We start from the raw sequence: 23,795 nt of genomic DNA, 5'->3' as shown, positions 1-23,795 counted from the left end.
GTGAAGGAGTGTGAGCGAGCGGGATGAGGGCATTGTTCTGCTCACCAGCACGCGAAACAGATATATTGCCCACACGCACACACCATGTCCGCCGATATGCTGAGGAGTCGGGAGGCAGCAGCGGATGAACTTTTTGACAATTCTCCGAGTGGGGAGACAGCTAATCAAACGCAAACAAACACAGCGTTACCTATGAATGCCAGTGCTAAAGAGCTATTCAGGAAATTAGAAAAGTTGATGAAAACGGAACAAGCCAAATGGTGGGAGAGTAAGTCTTTGAGCCGCTACTTGGATGTGGGACGGATTCCGAGGGGGCTTCGCCATTTACTGGCCCCCAGCTATGAGAACCCTGACCCCTGTATGCTGGCTGAGTGGGCGAATTGCAACTTGGAATCATCGCGGAAATTGGTGGTTCTATTAGTGAAATATGCAGACAGTGACCGATCTGCATTACAGATAAAAATTGATGAAACCAATGTGGAAATATCTAAATTGGAAGACACGCCCTCAACACAAAAACTGCGGGAGGATATGTTGGTGCGCCTACGTAGAGAGGAAGATATAATCAAGAAACGTAAAGCATACAAGTTTCAAAGGGACAAGGTAGATTATGAACAAGGCCGCGTGTTCAGGTTTGCAAAAAAATACGACGCGGTTAAAGCTGCCAAACCATCTGTCGCTATGAACCCAGTTCAACCAGGGAATAGTGGTACCACACCCTTATCTTCATCTATCTCCGATTTGAGCTCAGCAGTGGAAAGTGAATCGGAAAATGACCAGCAGGCGACGGCCAGAAGACAGGGGCTTCCAAAACCCAGCCTCGCCCAGGAACTGGATTTTGTCAGGCAAGACAGAATCAGGTCATTACGACCGCATGCCCAAAATGTAAGCATCAACAGGGACTCAACCTCAAAAGACGGGAGCGGCGCAAACACCAGCACCTACGCAAGGAACAACAAAAAACCAAACAACAAAAAATGGAAGCGCAAGTGAGAGGACAATCCAATGCGCAGTCCGTAATCAATTTAACAGACTGTGCACTCAGTGAGAGCGATTCGAATATACTTGCACTTGGATTATCCTATAGCCCTCCCAGCAATTTCGATTATGCGCAGACCAGAATAGATGTCTACAAATTTGTTCGCAAACTGAAATTGCGGAAGTATCATCTTGTCCAGGGCACCCAGAACAAATCCAAAGATGTCAACTCACAAGTGCAGGGCAGTGGTACGGCATTAACAGCAGGGGACGCAAACTTCCTTTCAGCCATGCATGAATTACAAGGGGAAAGCAATGGGGATGAAAATGAATCAAGTCTTGAAATGATGCAGTCAGGTGGGGGCGCACAGTCCAACTTCAAAACGAAATCAACATTTTGCCCCATGATGTTGCGAGACAATGTGGACATTTTCCACGACAATATAACATCAGAACTAAAGAAATAACAATGCTCTGTCTCCTATGCCCCCAAGAAGTATACAAAACAGGATAATATATACTTCCAATTGATGAAAAAATTGCAAGGGGATGATAAGATCATTATTAGACAATCCAACAAAGGAGGCAACGTTGTGCTGTGGCCACGTTCTTTGTATATGGAGGAGGCTCTCTCACATCTCAATGACAGAGAATGCTACAAACGTAGCGACCGGCAAGCAGTTACAACCTCATGGAGCACGTTTTACACAAAATTGGTAGCTTGGAAATCATCTGGTTTACTGACTTTGAATGAATTTAAATTTCTAAAAATTCAATATCCCATCATTCCAGTTATTTACTTTCTACCTAAACTCCACAAGCATGCAGCTAAACCCCCAGGTAGACCAATAATCTCTGCCCAGGGTAGTATAATGGAGAACGCTTCAAAATTTGTTGATTACTTTCTACAAGAACATGTCAAGAAATTACCTTCATATATACAGGATACGGGGGATTTTCTTGGCAAAATTGAACATGTGAAATGGGACCCTGGATATATATTAATCTCCTTAGATATGGCATCATTGTACACGAGTATTCACCACAAGGATGGATTAAAAGCTGTTGAACATTTTCTGAATACACGTACCCTCAACAGACTTTCACATAACAGAATGATTTTGAACATGATTACTGATTGTCTGGAAAATAATGTTTTCTTGTTTCATAATCAAGTGTATCAACAGGTCAGGGGCGTTGCCATGGGGGCTTGTTTCTCTCCGAGCTATGCTTGCCTGCATATGGGGCTCTGGGAGGAGCAGGTCCTCATGGCAAACCATGGTGACACTGTAAGACAGCACATTGTTTGTTGGTACAGGTATATAGATGACTTGTTTTTAATTTGGAATGGCACAGAACTATCTGCACAGGAGTTTATTGTTAACTTAAACGTGAATAATCTGAATCTGAAATTCACGGCGGTGATGAGCAACAGCAGTATATTCTACCTAGATGTGGAGGTCTTTGTGTTTAACAAAAGACTGGAAACACGACTTCATAGAAAACCCACTTCTGGCAACATAGTCCTACATGCGCGCAGTCATCAACCGCCACATTTAATCAACAGCATCCCCTTTGGGGAAATGCTGAGGATTCGTAGGATTTGTAGCACAGATAAGGAATACACACTAGCTCAGCAGGAATGCAAAGGGAGGTTCCTTGACAGGGGATACTCAGAGATAGTCTTGGATCAAGCCATGACTAAGGCAAACAAAATACAGAGATCGGACACATTGAGACGTAAACCCATTTTAAATACCGATCTGGTCCAGCCCACTCGTCTCATATTGACATATAACGTACAACACAAATCAATACGTAGAATTGTCAATAGAAACTGGCCCCTAGTCTGTAATGATCCTGTCTTGGGCAAGGAAATGAACAAATCTCCTAATGTTGCTTTCAGAAAAGCTCGTTCTATGAGTAATTCCCTGGTTAAGAGTAGCCCAGAGGTCAGGCTCATAAACACTTGGCTTGGAAAAAGTAAGGGTTTCATGAAATGTGCTAGCTGTAAGGCATGCAAATATGGTATTAATACACAAACATACCAAGTGCCATTCCAGCCCAGTCCTGTGAAAATCAACAAAGCCTTAAACTGTAAGACGGAGTATGCAATATATGTGCTGGAGTGCTCGTGTGGCCTGCGGTACGTCGGGAGTACGAAACTACAGGTTCACAAACGAGTGCTCCAGCACATTAGAGCCATCAATAACTGTGAAAACAACTTAGCACACCTTAAATACTATGTCATTGACTCGGTGTTGCCACTAAGAAGAGGGGGTAACCGTGAACGGTTGTTACGACAGATGGAAACTAGGTATATACTCATATTGGACAGTAAGACACCACAGGGCTTAAATGCAAGTGTAGGCCCTTCAACTACAAAATGTATGCTCTATTACTTATCCACGTTGTATGTGTACTGTAGAATGTGGAACATATGCAAGGTCGGAAATAATTGGAGAAATGTCAACATTTCTCCATCCCGTTGCCTTCTTTGAGGAAGTCGAACGCCAGGCCCTGCAGCCAACCACTCATGTGTAGAAACACCCACTCTGCACGACCTTTCATCATACACAGAGGTGGTTGGCTACTGGGCCAGGGCCTGCGTCCAACCCCAACATGTGCGGCCAATCCCTGCTGCGGATGGCTTTTATAACTTAGTTATAAGAGAGGCAAAATAGGCCTTTTATACGGCATCCACATTTCAGCCCCAACTACTGATGCACAAATACAGCCTTTGTAATATACATATATGCAGTGGAAACAGCATTGGCTTACTTGAGGTTGATAGATGGAGGAAAGTTGTCTACAACACAAAACCTAAAAGGTATGGAAATTCATTAATTACTTTAGTAACGTAATCTTAATTTCCACCCACTTTATTAAATTTAAAAGGCCGAGTGACTATGTGAACAACAGAGGGATTGTGGTTGAGCGAGGGAGTTTGAATGCGTGTGTGAGACATGTGAATGTTTGTTGAGCCATAGAATAAGGGAATTAATAATTACACAGTTATATTTTCAAGAATGTATTTATTGTAACTCACATGGGGACATGAGCCGTACCTTTGCTCATATGCTGGTCCAAAGCTCTGGTATGGGGTCTTCAGAGAATAATGTTTCTTTTAGGTTTGATATTGTATGGTGGTGTTGTAGTTTACTCCTGAAATGTGATTCAAACGATGTGGCAATATTAGCAATGACCCCAGTGATATTGTTTACGGTAACATTTTGTATATTATGTGAGAGAGCAAATGTGTGAGTTATACATAGTAACTTGTGCCGGTAGGAGTTCAAGTTACGGAAATATCTTATCTGGTTGATTTCCATACATTGTTTGGTTTGTATTGTAGCCATTATTGGCGCCTTCATCCTTATGTTTTTTAAACCTTAACCGGTGTATTTTTCAGTGAATTGCAAGGATTTAAAATAATATACCAGTCCCCTACAGTTTAGTTAAGCAAACTACAACATGGGAGGAGGTGATGGTGTCTGAAGCGAGTGTGCATTGTGGAATCATGAGAATATGGTATCATACGGAACAGAGATGGTGACGGTCGGCTCGACCTTTGTGATAAGTGATTTTTATTTGTTTATTTCCTGAAGAGTAAGGGTGACGTAGTGATAATCTATATGATGTGTGTTTCACCTAGCGGTACCCCAGATGAGTTTGGTGGCTGTGCATATGGCCCCTCAGAATACACAATGGGCAATATTTCATATTGCTCTACACTGTTCCCAAAGTGTAAAACTTAGTTCACCTGTATGGCAGAAGCCTTTTGCTGCTTGTAAAATCTTGGACATAATATTGCATATCCAGAAAACTGATCAGCAACCCTTTACTCCGCATCAAATATTTGTTTCTAGCTCTGGCAAATAAGGGTCAGTTGAACGCATAGTTGTGTTGTCTGCCCTTATCAGTACCTCAGGACCAATACTCCCACTATGTAAATGTTGCTTCTGAACGTGTTAAGTTCAAGATACTAGCAACCACGATGTTCTTGTACCATTAAAGCCTGTGTTTGTATAGCATATCCATTGTCTCTTCACATTACACAACGCAGAAAAATTGTGACAGCTTGCCAAATGTTGACCATGCCTTAATTATTTATTTACCTTTTCAAAGTGGGCATGGTGGGAAAGTAAAAAAATCTAATAATAATCAAATCACATATTCTTTCTTTTCAGAGTAGAAGAGATGTTTCAGCAGCTGAAGGAAGTGAATGAGAAGGTGTTTTACATTAAAGATGCCTTGATTTCCTTGGACAGCCAGCTAGGACACCTACAAGACCTCTCAGCCTTAACAGTGGACACCTTGAAAGTGATCTCTGCTGTGGACACATTACAAGTGGAGGAAGCAATGCTGGTGGATAACAGTCGCCATGCCTGCAAAAAGCTCCCGCACAGTTGGAGCAATGTTATGTACTCCAAAACTTTGGATAGTTTGGATGGTATCAGTGACAAGCAGTACAATTATTACAGCATGCCACCGTCACTGCTTAGAACCATGGCAAGGAGCCAGTGGCCATCTGAATGCCATAGCCCCATTCAAGAAATAAGTAAGGGTGCCGTCGGTGGCCAGGAAGAGCATGAAATAGAAAGTGACACAGCAACATCTGGGGTATCTTCAGAAAACAAATCTTCTCACTATGGAAACTTTCTACTTGTCCCTCCAGGTCAAGATGGGGCACTTGATGATGATGTTTTCCACCAGCCTAATACCCTAATTGAAAACAAGGCAGACTTGTCAGCCGGAAACAGACAAACAAATGCTTGCAATGTTCCACTAGAACTAAGTTTACGGAGTCTATCTGTGAATCATGACTGGGAACATCAAGATTGCAACTGGGATCAGTCTATTAACTTGCCAACACTACTCAACAATGGGACGATAATAAAGCACTCTTCAAAGGAACACGCCTTCAACAAAACCCTACAAGTCTACAACAAAAATTCACAGACGTCCCTCCCTCTAGATATTCCCAGTGAGGATGCAAGTGGTGGCTATGTGAATTGGGCATTCTCCGAAGGGGATGAAACCGGAGTGTTCACACAGAAGAAAATGCAGGAGGGAATGGTGCATGAGACTAACAATGCTACTGAGATGATCTGTAGCAATAGTATCCCCCGGAGAGTCAAAATAAAAGAGTCAAAATCCTTTGCTTTCAGCTTTGGGAAATCGGCACACAGCTGCAACAATTCAGAGTGTGATTCCTTGCGACGGCAGAGCACTTCTTTTTGGATCAATCCTCTCCGCAAAGATTGGACTTTCTGCAAGGCTGCTAGTTTCAAGTCCCGCAAGTTGGAGAATATGGGTAAAGTCGAAACCAGCTCAACTAAAGGCAAGTACCTTTTTTTACTTTTACTATGTAGGTTTGCACTGTCCCTGCATTGGTGGATCACATTATGGCTCTATATCTTCCATGGGCTTTACAGCAGTACTGCCAGAAGTAATGTGTTGTGGTTCCAGTCATTAGACCAACCATAACAAGATGTTATCACTGAATTGCTGTCTACATATGTACCTTGAAACTTTGACCAATAACTAATATAGCATGATTAAGTGACACCACTTAATTATTTGAGCAATCTTGGCCACACAGTTTAGATTGTTTTTCAAAGACACATTTCAAAATGCCAGTGTTCAGTCAGAAAGGTATGTTTCTACTGTACTACAGCTACTATTTTCTTTGAATTTAATATAATCTCAGAAAAACATAACACACAAACATTGTTGGGTTTTTGGGAAAAATGTTTGAAGCTTAAAAGAGATATGCAATTAATCTAACGCAGAGTGTACACATGCCACAAGCTTTAAAAAAATATTAGCATACGTAGCGGATGGAAAATATAAACTTCTTTAAGGCACCACCTTATATTTTAGTGTGCTTCGAAAAACAATTGAATCTCTCCCTGTTGCAAAGTGGATTATTAGTAGTAATAAGTAGTGACTTGCCACTCCAAATAAGGCCACAAACACGATAAAAGGTTCAGTTAGGGTCTCAATAAATTATTCCCTAGCTGGCAACAAACAGACAGGCTTAACTTAGGAAACAGGTGGGTAAAGCATTTGAAAACACCAATACATTAAAAAAGTAAGACACAACACACACTAAAAATCCAACTCCAACTTATAAGAATAGCTTATATTGTTATAAACAAATAGACTCCAAAATGACAAAAATCCAAAATAGGAAACCAGAGATATGAAGTTTTAAAGAATAAACACTTTCCAGTGCTTTAAAACATATAGCCCTACTTTAGGACATTTGGTCGCTCTTGACTAGGACAAAGTCAAACTTTGAGGCTAACCGCGATGGAGCCCAAGTTTGATACACTCAGCGGGAGGCCCTGGTAAAAGTTTTACCTTCGGACTTAGAAACTTTTCTGGAGGATTTTTCTCTCATTGTCAAGTGGTCCCCTCCAGCAGGCCAATTTCAATGCAATGTCGTCAGATTGCTTCTCCGCGAGGCCTCGGTCAAATCCTGGAACTCTGGAGCTCCGTAGCTTTTAGTGGGGCAAACCTGAAATCCAGACCTGGTTGCGGTAGAAGGTTACCAGCTTGACTCTCGACGTCAAGTCAGTCACCTTATGGAGTTTTGTGACCGAAAGTTCCCAAAACTTCCCCAAACTTCTAGCACTTCTTCCTGAAGTTCCTCTTGAGATTTTAAAGTGTCCAAAACACAAATCCAAGGGCCTGGAATCTCCATGATGGCTCTTGGAATGTCTGGAATACAATTCCCACAATATATCTGGCCAAATCCTTAAACGTCCACTGTTCTCATTCCAGGAAGGGGACTCTTGATGGAGATGATGCAGGTGGGCTCGGCTAACCTGTAGCTTGCAGGGATTCTGCTCCTTAATCCTTCTTGAAGCAAGGCCAAGTCCTTAGGGATATTGTACCAGATTGTGCAGCAGGTGCAGCCCTTCACAGTGCAGTACTTTGGGTGCATAATCAGATTCCAGCAGGGCAGTCCTTCTTCTCCTTGTTGTTTAAGGCAGCAGACCTGAGTTGCAACGCAGCTCTTTCATATTTATTTGAAGTTTCTGGGTGTCAAGCAGGGGGGTACCCTTCACCAATGGGATGCAGGATGCCACCCTCGGGTATAACCACTTCCACCAAAGTGTGACATATTCTTGTCCCAGAAAGCAGTATTCTCACAAAATCCAAAATGCAGAATGTGTCTCCTTGAAGGTTAAATCAGGCTCAGCCAACCCACTGGTGTGGCTAAGTTTCACTAACACACACCTTCCAACCCCCTGAATAATCTTATTACTGAGGCTTCTGTAGGGCTGGGGGTGCAGGATGTGGGGCTCAGTCTGTGCTGGTCCAAGACTTTAATTTTCCCTTTGAAGACCAGTTTGGCTCCCTATCACCCTTCCTGTCTTTTGGCTTCTGCAGCTAAAGTTCGCCACCCACAGGAAATCCATTGTCTACTCTGACAGAACACTTCACACCTCATCAAGCAGCTCTGGCTCAGCCTGGGAAAGGCTGACCAATCAGGACTGGTCAGCAGGAAAGCTGGATTTTAGCTCACAGAATTGAAAGTTTAATAACTTATTTTTTATAACGGTTATTGTAAATCAGTGGCAAGTTGTTGTATTTATATGAACTATTAATTTGATACATTGAAGTATATTTTTCGTTGGCTCCTTTCAATATTTATACTTAATAAAATACCTCAATGTTGGCCTATGCAGCCATTCACTACAATAGTGAACAACTAATTTGACAGTTTTCCCTCACAGGGCTTATAAAAACTTATTTTATAATGTCCCTGCTGATAGTTACAAGGCTCCATACCTGTGAGGCACCTAGGGGATACCTTCGGGGTGACTTATATGTAAACATAAGGTGGTTAAAGACATTGGAAGTACCTTTAAATCCAAAGTTGAATGTGCATTTAAATTAAAGATAAAGGCAGCCTGAAAGGCAGTTTTGCCTTTAAAGTGATAGCAGGCACCACATTAGTGCACACATAAGTGCATTAAGTCTTCTGGGCCTCTAACCCTACATGCCTTATTATATAATAGGGACTTACAGCTAGGCTGCCAGTACCAACTATAATTACACCTAATTTGCATATCCTTATAATCAGAGCCCTGGGCCTGGAAAGCAGAGCCCAGGGTGAAGTCAGAGTCAGTTACCACCAGTACCAAGCAACAAAATGGGGGTGATCAGGGCCAAAAGGATGACTGTCTCGCACTTCCATAACATCTTCTGCATAAATTATAATCACATGTCTATTACCCACCCGCTGCCAGCAGAACTGAAGACCAGTTTGTTAAAAGATATGAGATTGCAAAGTGAAACTACAGCCTTGATTTGAAAAATCATAATGTGAAATATTCAGGACACCCTCTTTAGGAGAAACATTGGGCAGCAGCAATACTGGGATTCTCTGAAACGTTAAGCGAGAAACATAAAATAAAGCATCTTCACTGGAAAGTTTATTTTCCACAACTCACGACTCAACTGATAATACTATTGCACCAAGATATCTGGAAGCACTGATGTTAGTCTTTTTGTGAACTAAGGGCTAATCAGATCATGTTCCTGAATTTGGTCTTAACCAATTAAGTTGTACGTGAGCTGTCACAAATAAATTACAAAGATAATAAACTGAAGCAAAGCAATAGAAAAGATTCACAATGCTTTGAAAGAACAAATCATGAAGACCATTATGAGTTTATTTTGATTAGTTCAAAACATGAAAGATATCACATAGAGGACAAAAAAACAAGAAAATGTCAAGGGGCAAGATTGCCAAAACATGTGTCCCCTCTACTATTGCTAAGAAATACAATGAAAGTATGGCATACGTTTTAGCGGACACAGGAACTGTTTAATGTTTTCAACACAGTGGCACAATTCTACAGTTATAGTAGGGCAGAAAGGAAGAAAAAGGATACATAGAAGTCAGAGACAGATGTCTGCCTACGTTGGGGAGAAGAAGATAGTTTATTGAAAGCATCCAATATGGGAAGGAGTGAAGAGGAGAAACAGGTGATCAGTTGGCATCATGACTTAACACCTGAACTAGACTTATTGGAGTCAGTGTAAAATGCAAGGCTAAAGAGAGGAGGTGTGAAATTGGAAAGCACATAAGAATAGTCAATATTTTATGTCCTCCGACAAGATAGCAGGTCATGTTCAGGAACCTAATGAAATAATAAAGATGTTTTTTGTTCAATTAACAAATGAGTAGGGCAAAAGTAGTAAATATTTTCAAGAGAAACTGAACCAAACACGAGGTCAAAAAAGAAATATCAAAAAGACTGCCCACTAATGTACCACCTAGAACTTTATTGTTCTCATCATTCTCATTCAGAAAGAATGGAGAAGCCCCTAAATTGTGTCGGAATACTTTTTCTGGTACACTGTAATCTGTAACCTTGAATTATATGATTTGGAGATTTGTATAACATATCATTTGTAGATTCATGCTCCAGTTCTTGAATTAAGCAAAGTCTTGCTTGTATTGAAGGACGTGACACATTTTGTGTGCATATTCCGCAAAAAGAGGCATCCAGTTCTATCTAGGCACACTGTGAAAGGGGGTGGTAAAGTTCAAAGAAATAATCAAAAGACAACTTATGATAGAAGCAATTTATCTGAATAAGGTAATTGCATTGAGGATCTAAGAAATTAAGGCATTAGTTGAGTGGTGAGAGTACCCACCTCAAATAATAAGCACACTTATTGTAAGGGTGAACCCTTAAAGTCACTAAATTAACCTGACCTCAACCCCTTGGCAGCTATGGCACAGAGCAGACAGGCTTAACTTAGAGGCAATTTGTGAAGTATGTATGCAGTACTCAAACGGTAATTAAGGCAAAACACAACATGAGAAAAATTCCAAACCAATTTATAAAATGTTAATGAATATTTAAAGTTTTAATTAAAATATGACACAAAACAGCGTTAAGAGGCAACGTCGGACATCCTGGTTGTGCTTGACCAGGACCAGGGTAAAGTTTAAGGCTGACCGGGATGAAGAGTGGGTTGGATATAGGAATCAGGTTCGTCTCTGTGAAAACGTTACCTTCATACATAGAAACTGTAATGAAGTAGAAAGTCTTCAGTGGGCATGGCAGCAGGCTATAGCAGAAAATGAGCTCATCAACTAGGGGGAGCTGAAGGACGAAGTCTCAGCATGGAAAAAGTTCAGGTTTCGCACCCAAAAAAGCTTTTGACTTCGATCAGATGCAGGCACCCACTTGTTCCAGTGAAGCTTTCTATAGTTTGACTTGGAAACTTTTCTGGAGCTTTGATCTCCTCAGTGATGCAAGGCTGCAGGGTGTTGCCAAAGAAGGTTCAACGTGTCGGATGCTGGTCGACAGTGGTGCAGCTGAATCAGATTTGCTACTACAGAGAAGAACGTGACTCAATCCCAGTGGCGATGCTCCCTTGTTGGTTCATTTTGGCAGGTTGGTCCCTGTCCCACGTCGTTTCTCAGAGAAAAATATTGGCAAAAAATTCTAAGTTCCATGTTTCAGGAAACCTTAGGCATACACATTGACACCAATCAAGGGCCCAGCACCTTTGGGCCAACACTTTGGGTTCAAGTCTCACTCTAGCAGAAGCCAGCAACAGGATCTAGGGCAGGTCCGGTTGGAACTAGTCAGTTGATAATGTAGAAAAAGACACAATGAAGCTTGTTGTGTCCCTGAAGCTCAAATATGAGGTCAGTTTTATGACGCTTGGAGTCACTTTTGGGTTTCTAGGGAGAGCAGGCCCAGTCTTTTTCAGGTCTTAAGGCCGCAGAACAGGCCTTCTTCTGAATCTTCCACCAGTCCAGCAGTTTTCTGAGTGGGTGCCACATTTATGCCTATTGGCAGCATGTGAGTGGGTGTAACCCCTGGACAATCCGTAACTAATAGGGTAATGGCTCCCGGAGTGACCCTATCTACCTTTGCAACACCTCCGGGTTGTTGTATTGTAAACAATTCTAATGTGCCTCTCTCTTCCTAAAACAAACATGGCAGAACCTTTCTTCACATGTGCAGAGCTCCTATACCCAATCAAGAGGTGTGGCCAGAGAAATAAGCAAGCCCTCATCTGTAGTCCCTCAAACTGACTCTGGGGGCAACTCCTTTCCAACTTGGCTTGGTGCTTGGCTGGCTTGGGTGACAAAGGTAGGGAGAGGTCCAGGTGTTAGCTACATCTACCTGTGACAGAATAGGCCTCTTTGAAATTTGTTCAGTTCCTGGACCCAGCCCAGATGGTCTGCTCGTCAGAGGAACAGAACATCTCCCCACACCTAAGGCCTCTGCCTCAGCTCTGGGAGTAAGGTCAAACCTCTGTGACAGTTGGAAGCTCATCCAAATGGGTTTCTAGTGGCTTTAGACAGATAACAGGCAACTTTCCAAAAATACCTTTTCTAAAATATTTATTGCAAATACAACTTTACCAATGAGTTGGCCTGGTAATAAATATTGTAAAAACCCCACGAATGAACTCTGTAGCTGTTTCCTAGGCGGATAAAGTAATATTAAATGTAAAGTTGTATCCCAATGCTTTCCTATGGAACAGTCAACCCTGCTACAGTGAGAATAACCTTTTGGGCCTTTTCACTGTAAGGACATGTTTAACACTAATTTTCACCACGGCCTACCCTTAAATAGCAGACCCCCTGCCTTTTGAGCAGCAAAGCCTTCTTAGGGATGACTTAATAATATTCAAAAGGAGGATTTAGGCCTGTAAAAGGGGTTATATTGACAAGTCGAATTTGCAGTGAAACCATGCACACAAGTGAAAACCTGCAGAACTGTGCCACACATCAGGCCTACAGTCATGCTGCCTTGTTTCTGCAGTGGGTGGCACAATGGGTGCTGCAACTCACTGGTAACATTTAACTTACAGGCCCTCCATACACTCTGTAGCATATAATAGGGGCTTATAGGTAAATTAAAGTTGCCAATTAATGGTGTGACAATTGCATCATGTTAAAAGCACAGGCACATAACCACTGGTTAGCAGAGGTAAAGCGCACAGAGTTCTACAGCTAGCAAAAACTGTCAAGGACGAAATCCAAGAGTATCCCTCGCACAAGATGGTAATTTCCAAAAGAGGATCAGAAATAGCCTTCATACTTGTCTGAAGTTTTATGACTCGTGAATTCTAAGGACCCCTAGGCCAAGTTATGAGTATGTCATCATTTGGTTAAGGCTATGGAGAAGCTAGACATTTCTAACAGATTGATGAAGATTGTGAGGGGAAAAAATTAGTCCTCATGTGAAGTAGTAGCGAATGACATTCTCAAAGAAAATGAAGAGCAGACACAGGTAGCCAAGATTTTCCAGTGTAAGGAAATTAGTTGCATCTAATAGAATCTGTAAAAAGCGTCTGGATGTTCTCAAACAATATGACAGGAGTGTGGAGCAGTTGAACATTTTTAACATGTCTGAAGGCCTAGAGGAGTTTATTACAGTAGGAAACTTGTCTTGCCCATAGTTAGAACAATGTCAAAAAGGCCCATACTGATATCCCGGAATAGCCAAAAGGTGGTTTTATAACTACGGTTAAATCAATGGGACAATGGGAAATGAAGTAGATACAATCTGAAAATAATAAGATATTTAGTAGCCTTTAGCTTCCACATGGTGCATTATAATAAATATTTAATTAATGTTAACCGCGCTTGTTGGAATGCGTTTCATAGGGAATGATTAGTGGACTTAACGAGTTGCTACATTTGGATAGGCCAGTTTCCTTACACACTGTGTTAGTGTCCCTCGAAGTATGACTGCTAGAATGACAGGTCACGCGGATATTGAGGCCAAACAGAAATATGAACATGGGGCCCGATTCCCAAAAGTAATCTGAGACAAAATCCTGATTCCCAACTTTACTACTCCTAAATGCCCTTTGTGAATACAGAAGTCGTAAAGTTAGGATGTTGTCTCAGATTACTTTTGTGAATCGGGCCCTAGGTGTGTAAAGGGAGGAACCCAAAATTCTGACCTGGCTTAGTTAGAAGAGGGGCCAATAATGGAATTCAAATGCACGAAGTTGCTAAATGTCATGGTGATAATCGAGAATTGTTTTCGTTACCTTGTGAGATGCTGCTGGATTACACCCTTGATTTTTGGAGTTCGAACAATCAGGTGACATATTTTACCAAAGTACTATGCAATTCTGGTTGAAGCATAAAGTAGATGGGACCCCCGCAGCAATTAATGATATAAATAAGGGATCAGTAGTGGAAATATCTACTTCATGGACAAGGCGAGATTTAGAGAACATATGTATTCAAGAGGGAGCGTTCAAACACCAGCAAACGTGCACATTTTTGGATAGTTGTAACTATATAGAAAGTTGTTTCCCATCCCCGATTTACACTGAAAACCACTTGTTGGATTTGGCTCTTTTTGGCAGGTTCACCCCTAAACCTTTTGCCTTTTCTGTGACCTGGTGTTGGTGGTTTTAGGCCTCTGGACACTGTAGCACTGTGGTCCAGTATAAAGTGCGTGCGCTCTCTGTGTTACATTAGGTAGGCTGACCTGTGCTCCCATAGGAATGCATTGGGGATTCCCTGATTAAGTGTGTCAGTGGTAATTCCTGGAATGGGAGGAGCAGCATGGTCGAGTTTAGTATGTATGAAATTGTGAGAATAAATGCTGCGCAATGGTGTGCGCAGATTTGTTATGGCTATGGGAAATGCCACTTTTAGAAGTTGGCACATCTGTTTGCTATGTGTCTGCCTGCCTGATGTGAATTGCATGTCTGGCTTGTGAGTGACAGGGGCTGGGAGGTGTGTGTGGTTCCAGGAGGGGCAGGGTGAGTCAGCACTAGGCTGAATGGGACATCTGTGCTGGGAGTAGTGGGAGAAGTAATCCCCTGACCCTGAATAGGACTGTGCCCAGCCTGGACAATGCTGGCTCCACCCCCTGTGGTGCATCTGATCACCTAGCAAAGGGGAAGAGGAGCTTGGAAAGCAAAGTGCTCCAAATCCCCCCTGAACCAGTTGCATCTGGTTCCCCCATGCCCTGCACTACAGACAAAGGAATGCTTGGTATAAATGTAGGGACTGTGACCCCTTGAAATAGTTCAGCTCTTGTTCTGACCTTGCTGGGGCATGCTGCTGCTTGGGCCCAAGAGGAACCGCCATGAGGGCTTGCCTCCCTGGGCCCAGCATTGCCCCCTTGGTCCCTAAGGACTTGCTGGGACTCCTTCGCCCTGTGAAGCGCTTTTCTTTTGCCTTCCACAGGACCTTCAGGACTTCTACCGCCTTGGGAGCGCTATATTTTACCCTGCCAGGAAGAAGGAGCACGAGGGCTCCGCAGCACTGAGCTGCAATCTTTCCCGAGGGAATCCCGACGTGGGGATTCCCCCTAATGGAGGGGAGAGAAGCGGGAGCCCACCCCGCATTGTGCCGACGAGCGGGAGCCTACCCTGCTTTATATATTTTCAAAATAGCGGGTGCCCACCCTGCGTTATGGTGTCTTGTGAGCGGGTGTCCACCCCGCTTCATGTTTTTGCTTTTCGAGCGGGTGCCACCCCGCATTGCGGCCGAAGAGGAGAACCGCCGCGTAGAGTCCGGAGGAACCGGAAGTCAGGCAGCCTTGCCTGACTGTGGGCAGGGCTTCGACGCATCTGGCGAGCCGGGAGAGGAAGTCCCGCCTGCCGGAGACGCCACGAAGGAAGGAGAGAGAGTTCCCGAGGAGCGGGGGCCCTCCTGAACATGCAGACAGTGACGCGGGGCTCCCAATTGCGAGGGAGAGCCCCGCGATGCCAGCAGCGAGAGGAGAGGGACTGGGTAAAGGCAGAAGTGCCAGGACCCCGCCCAGGAAGAGAAGAGACCGGTGAGTGGGGGCTCTATGTTGTTGGTGCCTTTTGAGGCACATTGTCAGTGCCATTTAATGGGCGGCCCCGCCTGACAGACGGCCGCTCCAACATTGGGCATGTTTGTTTCAAGAGCCCGCGTGGCACAATCGTGCCAGGGCCCCTTTGATGTACGCACAGCTGCGCCGCACCAGCGCGGGCAGCTGCAACGTGGTGCATGTTGTGCAGAGAGCCCCAGAGCAGGGCCTCATGGTTATTTGTCAGTTGCGCCGCCGTAGCGGGCAATGTTTGCCAGCCTTTTTATGATAGGAGACCCACCCAAAGGGCACAGTGAGTGCCCAGGCCCACATTTTGCATCACAGCTGCACGGCAACTAGCGGCAGCTGCAACGTTTAGGTCAACATTTCTTTGGGGGCATTTTTAGTGAGACAGGAGTGAGGTACACTTCTGTGCCCCAGCGCAATTGCGCACTTGTGCATTCTTCTGCATTGGCAGCCGTCCTGACATTTGGGACATAGGGCATTTGAGCCCTCTAAAAGGCCAGTTGGCCAAAGGGACTGTTAGGTGGATAGGGCGCCAGGCCCTAATGTGATTTTTGTGGTGTGCAGGTAATGTGATTCATGTACTGTGATTTATGCACCCTGGTTTTTGCCTCTAATGTGGTTTATGTCTATGAGGTTATTTGCGTACTGTGTTATGCTTGTGAGGTTATTCTCCACTGTGATTTATACCTAATATGAGTTATTCTTAGGAGGTTATGGTCTAATATGTTTAGGCTTAGGAGGTGGGCGTATAACGTATTTTGCGCCTGATGTGATGCTGTGCATAATATGGTTTGTTTTACAGGATAATGCTGAGTACAGTGTTTGCCAATAATTACTGGTCGTGTTCTACGTTTATTATAAGTTCTACATTTACTATGTTCACCTTGTGATGGTTCTGATAGTGGTCCAAGTAGCCCTGTCATGTGTAAGTAATCCCTTGTAAATATTGCCTAGTGTCAGTTGGCACAGTGTATATATATTGTGTGATTACTATTCTAATGTGTTTTATGATAATACAAAGGCTATTTTTGATATAACCTTGTGTGGATTTCCTTTTGTGGCGTGCCTAGTGTGTTGTTGCTGTGTGTGTGTTGCGCAAACGCTTTACACATTGCCTCCGGGATAAGTCTGACTGCTCGTGCCAAGCTACCAAGGGGGTGAGCAGGGGTTATCTTTGCATGTAACTCCCTTGCCCTGACTAGAGTGGTGGTTCCTGCCTGACTTTGGCGCAAGCCTTAGCAAACCAGAAATCCCATTTCTAACACCACTCATGTTGCATGCAAGACAATGTGCGAATCTATTGTTGGAATCCATAGGGCACACTGTCATATTGCAAATAGGTGTAGTATAGAGGAATTTCTCAATAGCAAAATGTTTTCCACTCGAAGAAATAAAAAAGATAAATATCCAAATGCAGATTTGCATTCTCTTTATGCATGTTAAATTCTACACCTGCTTAGAGTTCCGCATGTGGAAATTATAATTATTTCAGTACTCAGTGAAATCTATGACTGAATCCCATAAACTTCACGTCAGAAATATGCTAAAATGGATAGATAATGTCAGGGGAGCAAATTCTTAACGTTTTGCTACGCACGCCAGTAAATCATGGCTATAACAAAGTAGATATACGTCTTCCCTTGTCTTTAAATTACCAATTTGTGTGTGACACACAAAACCTTTTTTGCAGGTGTAGGTCCATGAAACCTACACGTCTCATAAATTGCCGGACATGTGCATGAAAAATCCTACTGATTAGGTAGTTAGATGGCATTGTATTTATTGCCCCTATTTTCTTCTCCATTTGGACCATAATGTTCTATGTGCAAACACTTATTCACAAGAACCCATTGACCTTTTGTGCTGATCCCTTTCCCAGGATTAGAGATTAGACCAACTTTGCTGATGTACATTTAGGAGCATTTTCTGAGCCTGGGGCTACATGCAAATATGTTCTGAATAGTAAAAAGGTCAGATTTTGTGGGTGTTCCTAAAACTTTAACTTAGCCACACACCCTTTTACACATCTCTCTGCCATTTTACCCACCTCTTTCCTAAACTTTTTATGTTAAACAGTTGCTCATCATACATTTGAGAGACAGAGTAAATAAATACAGCCAGCAATGATATCTTATTCATCATTGAATCGAATTCCTTGTAGGAACAGACCAAAGATATAGGTTACTTAGGGTATCTCTATGACCATCTAATAATGTAGGTTAGACATTAAACGCATATCTGGACAATCATGCAACACACCAGGCCGTCAATCATGCGTTTATGCTGTCGATGCCCAAATATATGTAGGGTGGTGCACGAGTAGTACACCCTGTGGAGTACTTTCAGCTGATCCACCCGACCCAGGCATTACCGAGGCCTCCCAGTAGCTATGGAGAATTATTTATTAGTTTTCGATAGATCATAGAAACACCTTTGGTTGGGATGGGCTCTGTGAGCAGGTGATCCTCCAGGGGGGAGGAATCGGGAGATCTACCTTCTTCGGATTGTGGACCCACAACGCATGTCCCAACTGTACATAGCACAATTGTTTGACATCTGCCAATTCATATTCTTGGCGAAGGATCTCGAAGCGCACAAAGGATTTTCTCTCAATACATCACCCAGGTGTTCTACACCTATTGTCTCCCATCTGGAAAAACCCTTGAGGTAGGCCACCTTGCGCAGTACTCTTTTCTAAACGTACTCAAGTGGAAATGATGGTCATGTGGTGGCTTATTCCATTACAGTAAATTGATCTAAGCATAGTAAAGCAAATTCTGTGAATTTAGAATTTCCTATTTAGAAGCAGAGATTTAGGGGCACATTTACTAATATTTCATGCAATGCAGGGCTGCAAGCAAAGTTGTGGTGCTGCGTTGCGTGAAAGGGGGAGTACAAATGTTTGAATCTGGCCCTATATGACTGCTTCGTAAAAGAGAGGTCCTGGGAGTGTTAAAGAGAACAGGTAAAAGTGAAAAAAGTAGTGCAACTGTGTGTTGGCCCATGTAACAATTTCTACCACTTATGAATTGCATGTGAGGATGTATCTGTGCTTTCTGCAGTTTTGCGCCCTGCATGTTTTTTGGAATCAATGTCTTTGCATTATACAGAGCCAAACATATTGGTGTTGTTAATGCTTCTTTAATGGGAGAGGCAGTTTTGTGGCAGAACGCATGTTCATGGTGCATTCTTCTTACCTTTAAAGTATGGCCTCAGGCCCCAAATAAGATGCAGTTATCTCCTGCCAGTGAATCTAATGACAGCGCGGTGACTATTTGTTTTGGTAGAGTACATTTCCTTAAATAGACTGATGTTTGGAAGGGAAATCTGTTTCCTATGCTTTGCCAACTTTTATGTCGCAGTGCACTGCTTGAGACTTCTGCCAAGCAAACGGTCACGTGCATGCACACAGCGATAAAGAATTGCTGGAGTTAGTTTGATGAAGTGCTGCCTCCAGAAATATGCCCTTCGTGTCTCTGTCATGTGTAACTTTACCTCAGCGCAAAGTAGACATTCAATGTGTTTCGTTTTGGCATGTAATAATTGGGATTAGCGTGACTGCTACGCTGGCATGCTATCATCGCTTACTGGGTACACAATAAAACACGGTGTAAACACATTAAACTAAAAGAGAACCTCTTGAAGGAAATAAGCGTAATTTAAACACCAAACACAACAATAAAACCCACAGTTAAGGTTTATAATTGGAACCGAACTACACATTGTTTAGCGTGGTGCTGTCTGCGAGGATTCTTCATTTTAGCAAATCTCCTCCTTCCTCCCCCCCTCCACCAATCCCATTAATCCTGAGATAGGCTGTGCCCAGGGGAGACCGACTCCATGTTCATTGAATTATGCCAGACTCGGGGCAGAGCGTGAAGACCGGGGATTGACTTCAAGTACATGACGTCAGTTATCCTGGGTGCCTAAGCTGCCGCGTTTACTAGTCGTTGAAACTGGAACAGGTTCCTTTGATTAAAAAAATAGTATTGGCAATCTCAGTTGTTTTGGCTTTTATGTTTCGAGTAGATTATCTCGAGTTTCCCTTGCTAACAAAACAGGCACAGGTGGCCTCTGCAGCGTAAGGCCCCCTCCCTCACAGAACAGGCATCACCCGGGCATCGGGAGTGCGAACGTCCCTGCGCTTGAGCACACAGATGGTACCACAGGGTCATTAGCAGGGCAAGCTGCCCTTTCTCACAAGATAAACACATGATGGGGTTGCTGAGCAAGCTTACAGAGCAGGATTAGGACAGGCATCAGCAACGCAGGCCCCTCACTTGCAGAGCAGGCACCACATTGGCATCAGCCATTCAAGCTTCCATCAGTCACAGAACAGGTGCGTCATAAACATCTGTAGTGTCAAGTACCCTTCCTCATATTTTGTACCAGCAGTAAGCTTCCCCATCACCAAGCACAGACAGCAGACAAAATACAGGAAGCAGAAAGGCAAACTCCTCACTCACGTTTCATCACCTTGCCTTCAGGAGAGCAGCAGTGCCTTCAGTAGCTCCCTTCTTCTGCTTTCTTGCTCTCTCCATGTCTGTGTGCTTGTTGCTTCCCTGTGAAGGTACTGGCTTCAGCGGGTGTATTGATAGGGAGGTGGTGGCAAGCAGAGATAGGCAACACCTCATTGTGATGCCAGATAGGCTCGAAGGACTCAACAACAAGGGCCAGTGACAAGAGGGAAACAGAGCCCAACTGGACATGAGGAAGCGGGCAAGGAGGTTCCAGAAAGGGCGCATTTAGGGAATGAAGGTGTACGTGGTGAGAGTTGGAATAGCGTGATGGTGCCAGAAAGGGCGCATTTAGGGAGTGAAGGTGTACGTGGTGAGAGTTGTAATAGCGTGATGGTGCCAGAAAGGGCGCATTTAGGGAGTGAAGGTGTACGTGGTGAGAGTTGTATTAGCGTGATGGTGCCAAATGAGATATACAGTACATCATGATGGTAGAACCGGCAGGTAACAAAGTCCTAGAAGCTATTTCACACCCGTACTGCTTGTGTCCATTTGCGAAGACAGGGAGGCTGCCAGCAGCACTTTCACCCAGAGATGCTGGTACAGTAGTATGCATAGCAGTGATCAATGTCCCCTGTAGTGAATCGACATTAGACCATCCATGCTTTTCAATGGATATACTTATTAAGTAGTCTGTGGATGTGTGGTGATATGTAAGGAATTTTGTGATGAATCCATCAGCTGCTTCGTGCCAAAGGGTCAGTTTGACACTTTAAACACTTCTTAGTAATGGTGCCTTCATATTGTAAACAATGGCATCAGAAATATCAAACAAAGGAAAAAAACAAAGCAGCTGGCAGATTTTTAATTAAACACCGTGTAGACTGGGTACATTGTTTTTAATTAAAAATCTGCCATAGAACTGTCGAAAATCCTCAAAGGCCAGTAACCCCCAACAGCCTCTATCAGTGTACCATGCTAAATATCAAATTAGGTGCAAATTGTCTTTCTGGATGAATCCAGCATAAATTGCCCTAGGACACACAATCTTTCTCCAGTGCAGATTGTGCCAAATATTACCTGGTGAAATTTGTACAGGGAGAACATGTCCAAATTCAAAACTTTGCAGATCAGAAAGGAGGGGGCGTTGTTATTTTACCGTGCAGTTAAACTGGAACTGCATGTTATCACTCATTGTGACCTGTGGATTCAAGTGGTAAAGCCACCTGTGCGTCAAGATGATGTTTCACATGCCCAAAGTTGCCAGAAATTTGTCCTACTGTCCTTTATATTTGCATAGCATAGACTATGGGAATAAGCTAAAAATAAATTCGTCCATGGTAAAATTTTGAAAGGTGATTTGCTTTATTGGGTGAAAAATACATTCCAGGACTTTGTATAGAATTTATAGGGTAGAACCCGTTTTTTTTTTTACTTTCCAGAGCTTTTCAAGCCATCGGAGCCTGATCAGGGTGTGTGTACAAGAAAGAAAGTTTGCAACAGCAAATGTAATTCCCCAAGAGAAGAAAAGAAGCCAACACAACTTCAGGTCCCTGTAAGTGCCAAGAATCTCTGTGCTTTACTTAATCTTACGGTGCACTATGAACTTGTGATAGGAGTGGGTATGCTATTTATCAATAATTAGACTTAGGCATTATCAGGATTTTTTTTTGACCAATGAAATTCCTGCCGCAACGTGTCAATTTCCATCTTTTGCTGTATAAATAATAAGCTTTGGAAGGTTTGGCAATCCACAGCCAGTATTCTACCAGTGTCCCGTGCTCCAACTTCCAGTATCCTGCATGAAACCCTCTTAGAAGCCAGTATTATGCATCCTACTACTACTATCATCCAGGATTGCCCGGTTACTTACCAGTGATATTCATTACTCTGAGTCCATGTCTTCCTCGTCACAGTCCTGAGTTCCCACCGGCTTTTCCCTGTGGCCCACGTTTTTCCATCTGGTCTTTAATATTTTCAGGTGGTCCTTCCCAGGAAGTAAGGTACTTGTACTCAGCGGTACGGGGGCCATCTTGCATTGGGAAGGAAAAGTCAAGTTTGTTGGTTAAGTTCTGCATGAATGGAGATAAACTCATACATGAGGACTGTGAGAGGGAGATGGACGAGGAGGTAATGCTCAGTTACCGCCACGAGGGATATTACACCTATGGCCCTCGTTCCAGAGACTCACTTTTCCAAGACCTGTCATCCACTTCACCCTTAATGTGGGGTGTTTCATGAACATGACCCCACTAGCAGCACACCAGCCACCCAGGACTTCCGCCATATCCAGAAACCTCCTATCTATTTAAGGAGTAATCCCTATTCTCCCAGTGTGTGTCTCCTCAAGGAACTACATTCATTTTTCCATCATCGCCCTTGCAGTTTGAAGTCAGGACAGACAGCAATGAACAACTAATTCGACAATATCCCACAGAGTTTACTCAGAAGCGGAAAAGTAATTTTCTACAAGGGCAGAAATTTGCCCTGTGGAAAAAACTAATGTCCAATACATTCCTGACTAGATTGAGCTTAGAGTGGATTGTATCAGTTTAGCACAGGCAATCCCAATAAAGAGTTTTATGGAGTTTTAAAGTGAATGGGCAAAGGAAGGTTTTATTTTGAAATACATCATTAAAAACACATTTTATTTATAACATAATCATACAGCAATGACATTTCTAAAATAGTGAGGCATTTACACTCATGAAGGTGGGTGAATTGCACCCCTCACATATTAACAAAGAGAGAGCTTCATCCAGCAAATAGGTGCCTTAATGACTGTACATCTCTATTTCATATAGGTATATGCTGCCGCTGTGCGAAACTCTGGGATGACATGCTACAGTACAAGATCATATTGTCTTTGAAGCTCTCCCACAATGTGTTGTCCAAAAGGGACATGTAAATTGTACTCCGTTTGCGCTTGTCTACAAAGCAGATTGTTTGCATTGTTTTGCATAAACAAGACAATATAAACTTGTGCACATTAAAAAAGGAGAATCTGTCCACTGCCCACAGAATCTGAAGGCAATAAGTCTAAAGACGTAGGGCCAGATTTAGCAAACTTTCACATGATGCAACGCAGCAAGACATCTTCTGCGCTGCATGAAAGGGAGAGGGCAGGAACGCACTATATTTAACATTATATGGTGCATTTCTGTCATTTCCTTGCGCTGGCACATAATGTGCTGCCTTGCGTCAATGCAGGCCCCCTTGCATCATGGTGCAAGCGTGCCTGTGTGTCAGGCAGGATTGTTTTTGTGCAGGAAGTTGTGCCTGCCTGCACAAAAACAATCCTGCCTATAATGCAGGCACCCTTGCAGTATGACACAAGGGTGCCTGCAATGCCTACTGATTGACAGTCCCCCAATTCATTCTAAATTAATTATACTCATTCCAACAATGTATTCATTTTGCTTAGAAATTCTAACTTTACAGCTGAATAGATACTGCTACTATATACTTCAATTAGCAATAAAACAGCTATGCCATGACTTATATAACACTCATCACCAGCATCTAT

The 23,795-nt window shown here is 43.1% G+C and overlaps 1 protein-coding gene across 3 annotated transcripts in view; it reads left to right on the top strand.

Moving 5' to 3' along the window:
- TRPM6 (transient receptor potential cation channel subfamily M member 6) overlaps positions 1–23,795 on the top strand; it is a 671,614-nt gene that overhangs the window by 502,211 nt on the left and 145,608 nt on the right. For all 3 annotated transcript variants that reach the window (XM_085633062.1, XM_085633061.1, XM_085633064.1), the window contains 2 exons: positions 5,169–6,322; positions 21,712–21,824. In XM_085633062.1, coding sequence (XP_085489188.1) covers positions 5,169–6,322; positions 21,712–21,824 — 1,267 coding nt within the window. The remainder of the gene's footprint in view (positions 1–5,168; positions 6,323–21,711; positions 21,825–23,795) is intronic.

Source organism: Triturus cristatus, chromosome 2_1, assembly GCF_964204655.1.
Source record: "Triturus cristatus chromosome 2_1, aTriCri1.1, whole genome shotgun sequence".
Taxonomy (NCBI): domain Eukaryota; kingdom Metazoa; phylum Chordata; class Amphibia; order Caudata; family Salamandridae; genus Triturus; species Triturus cristatus.
Note: the sequence above shows the minus strand (reverse complement) of the source record. Positions and strands in the feature narration are given on the sequence as shown.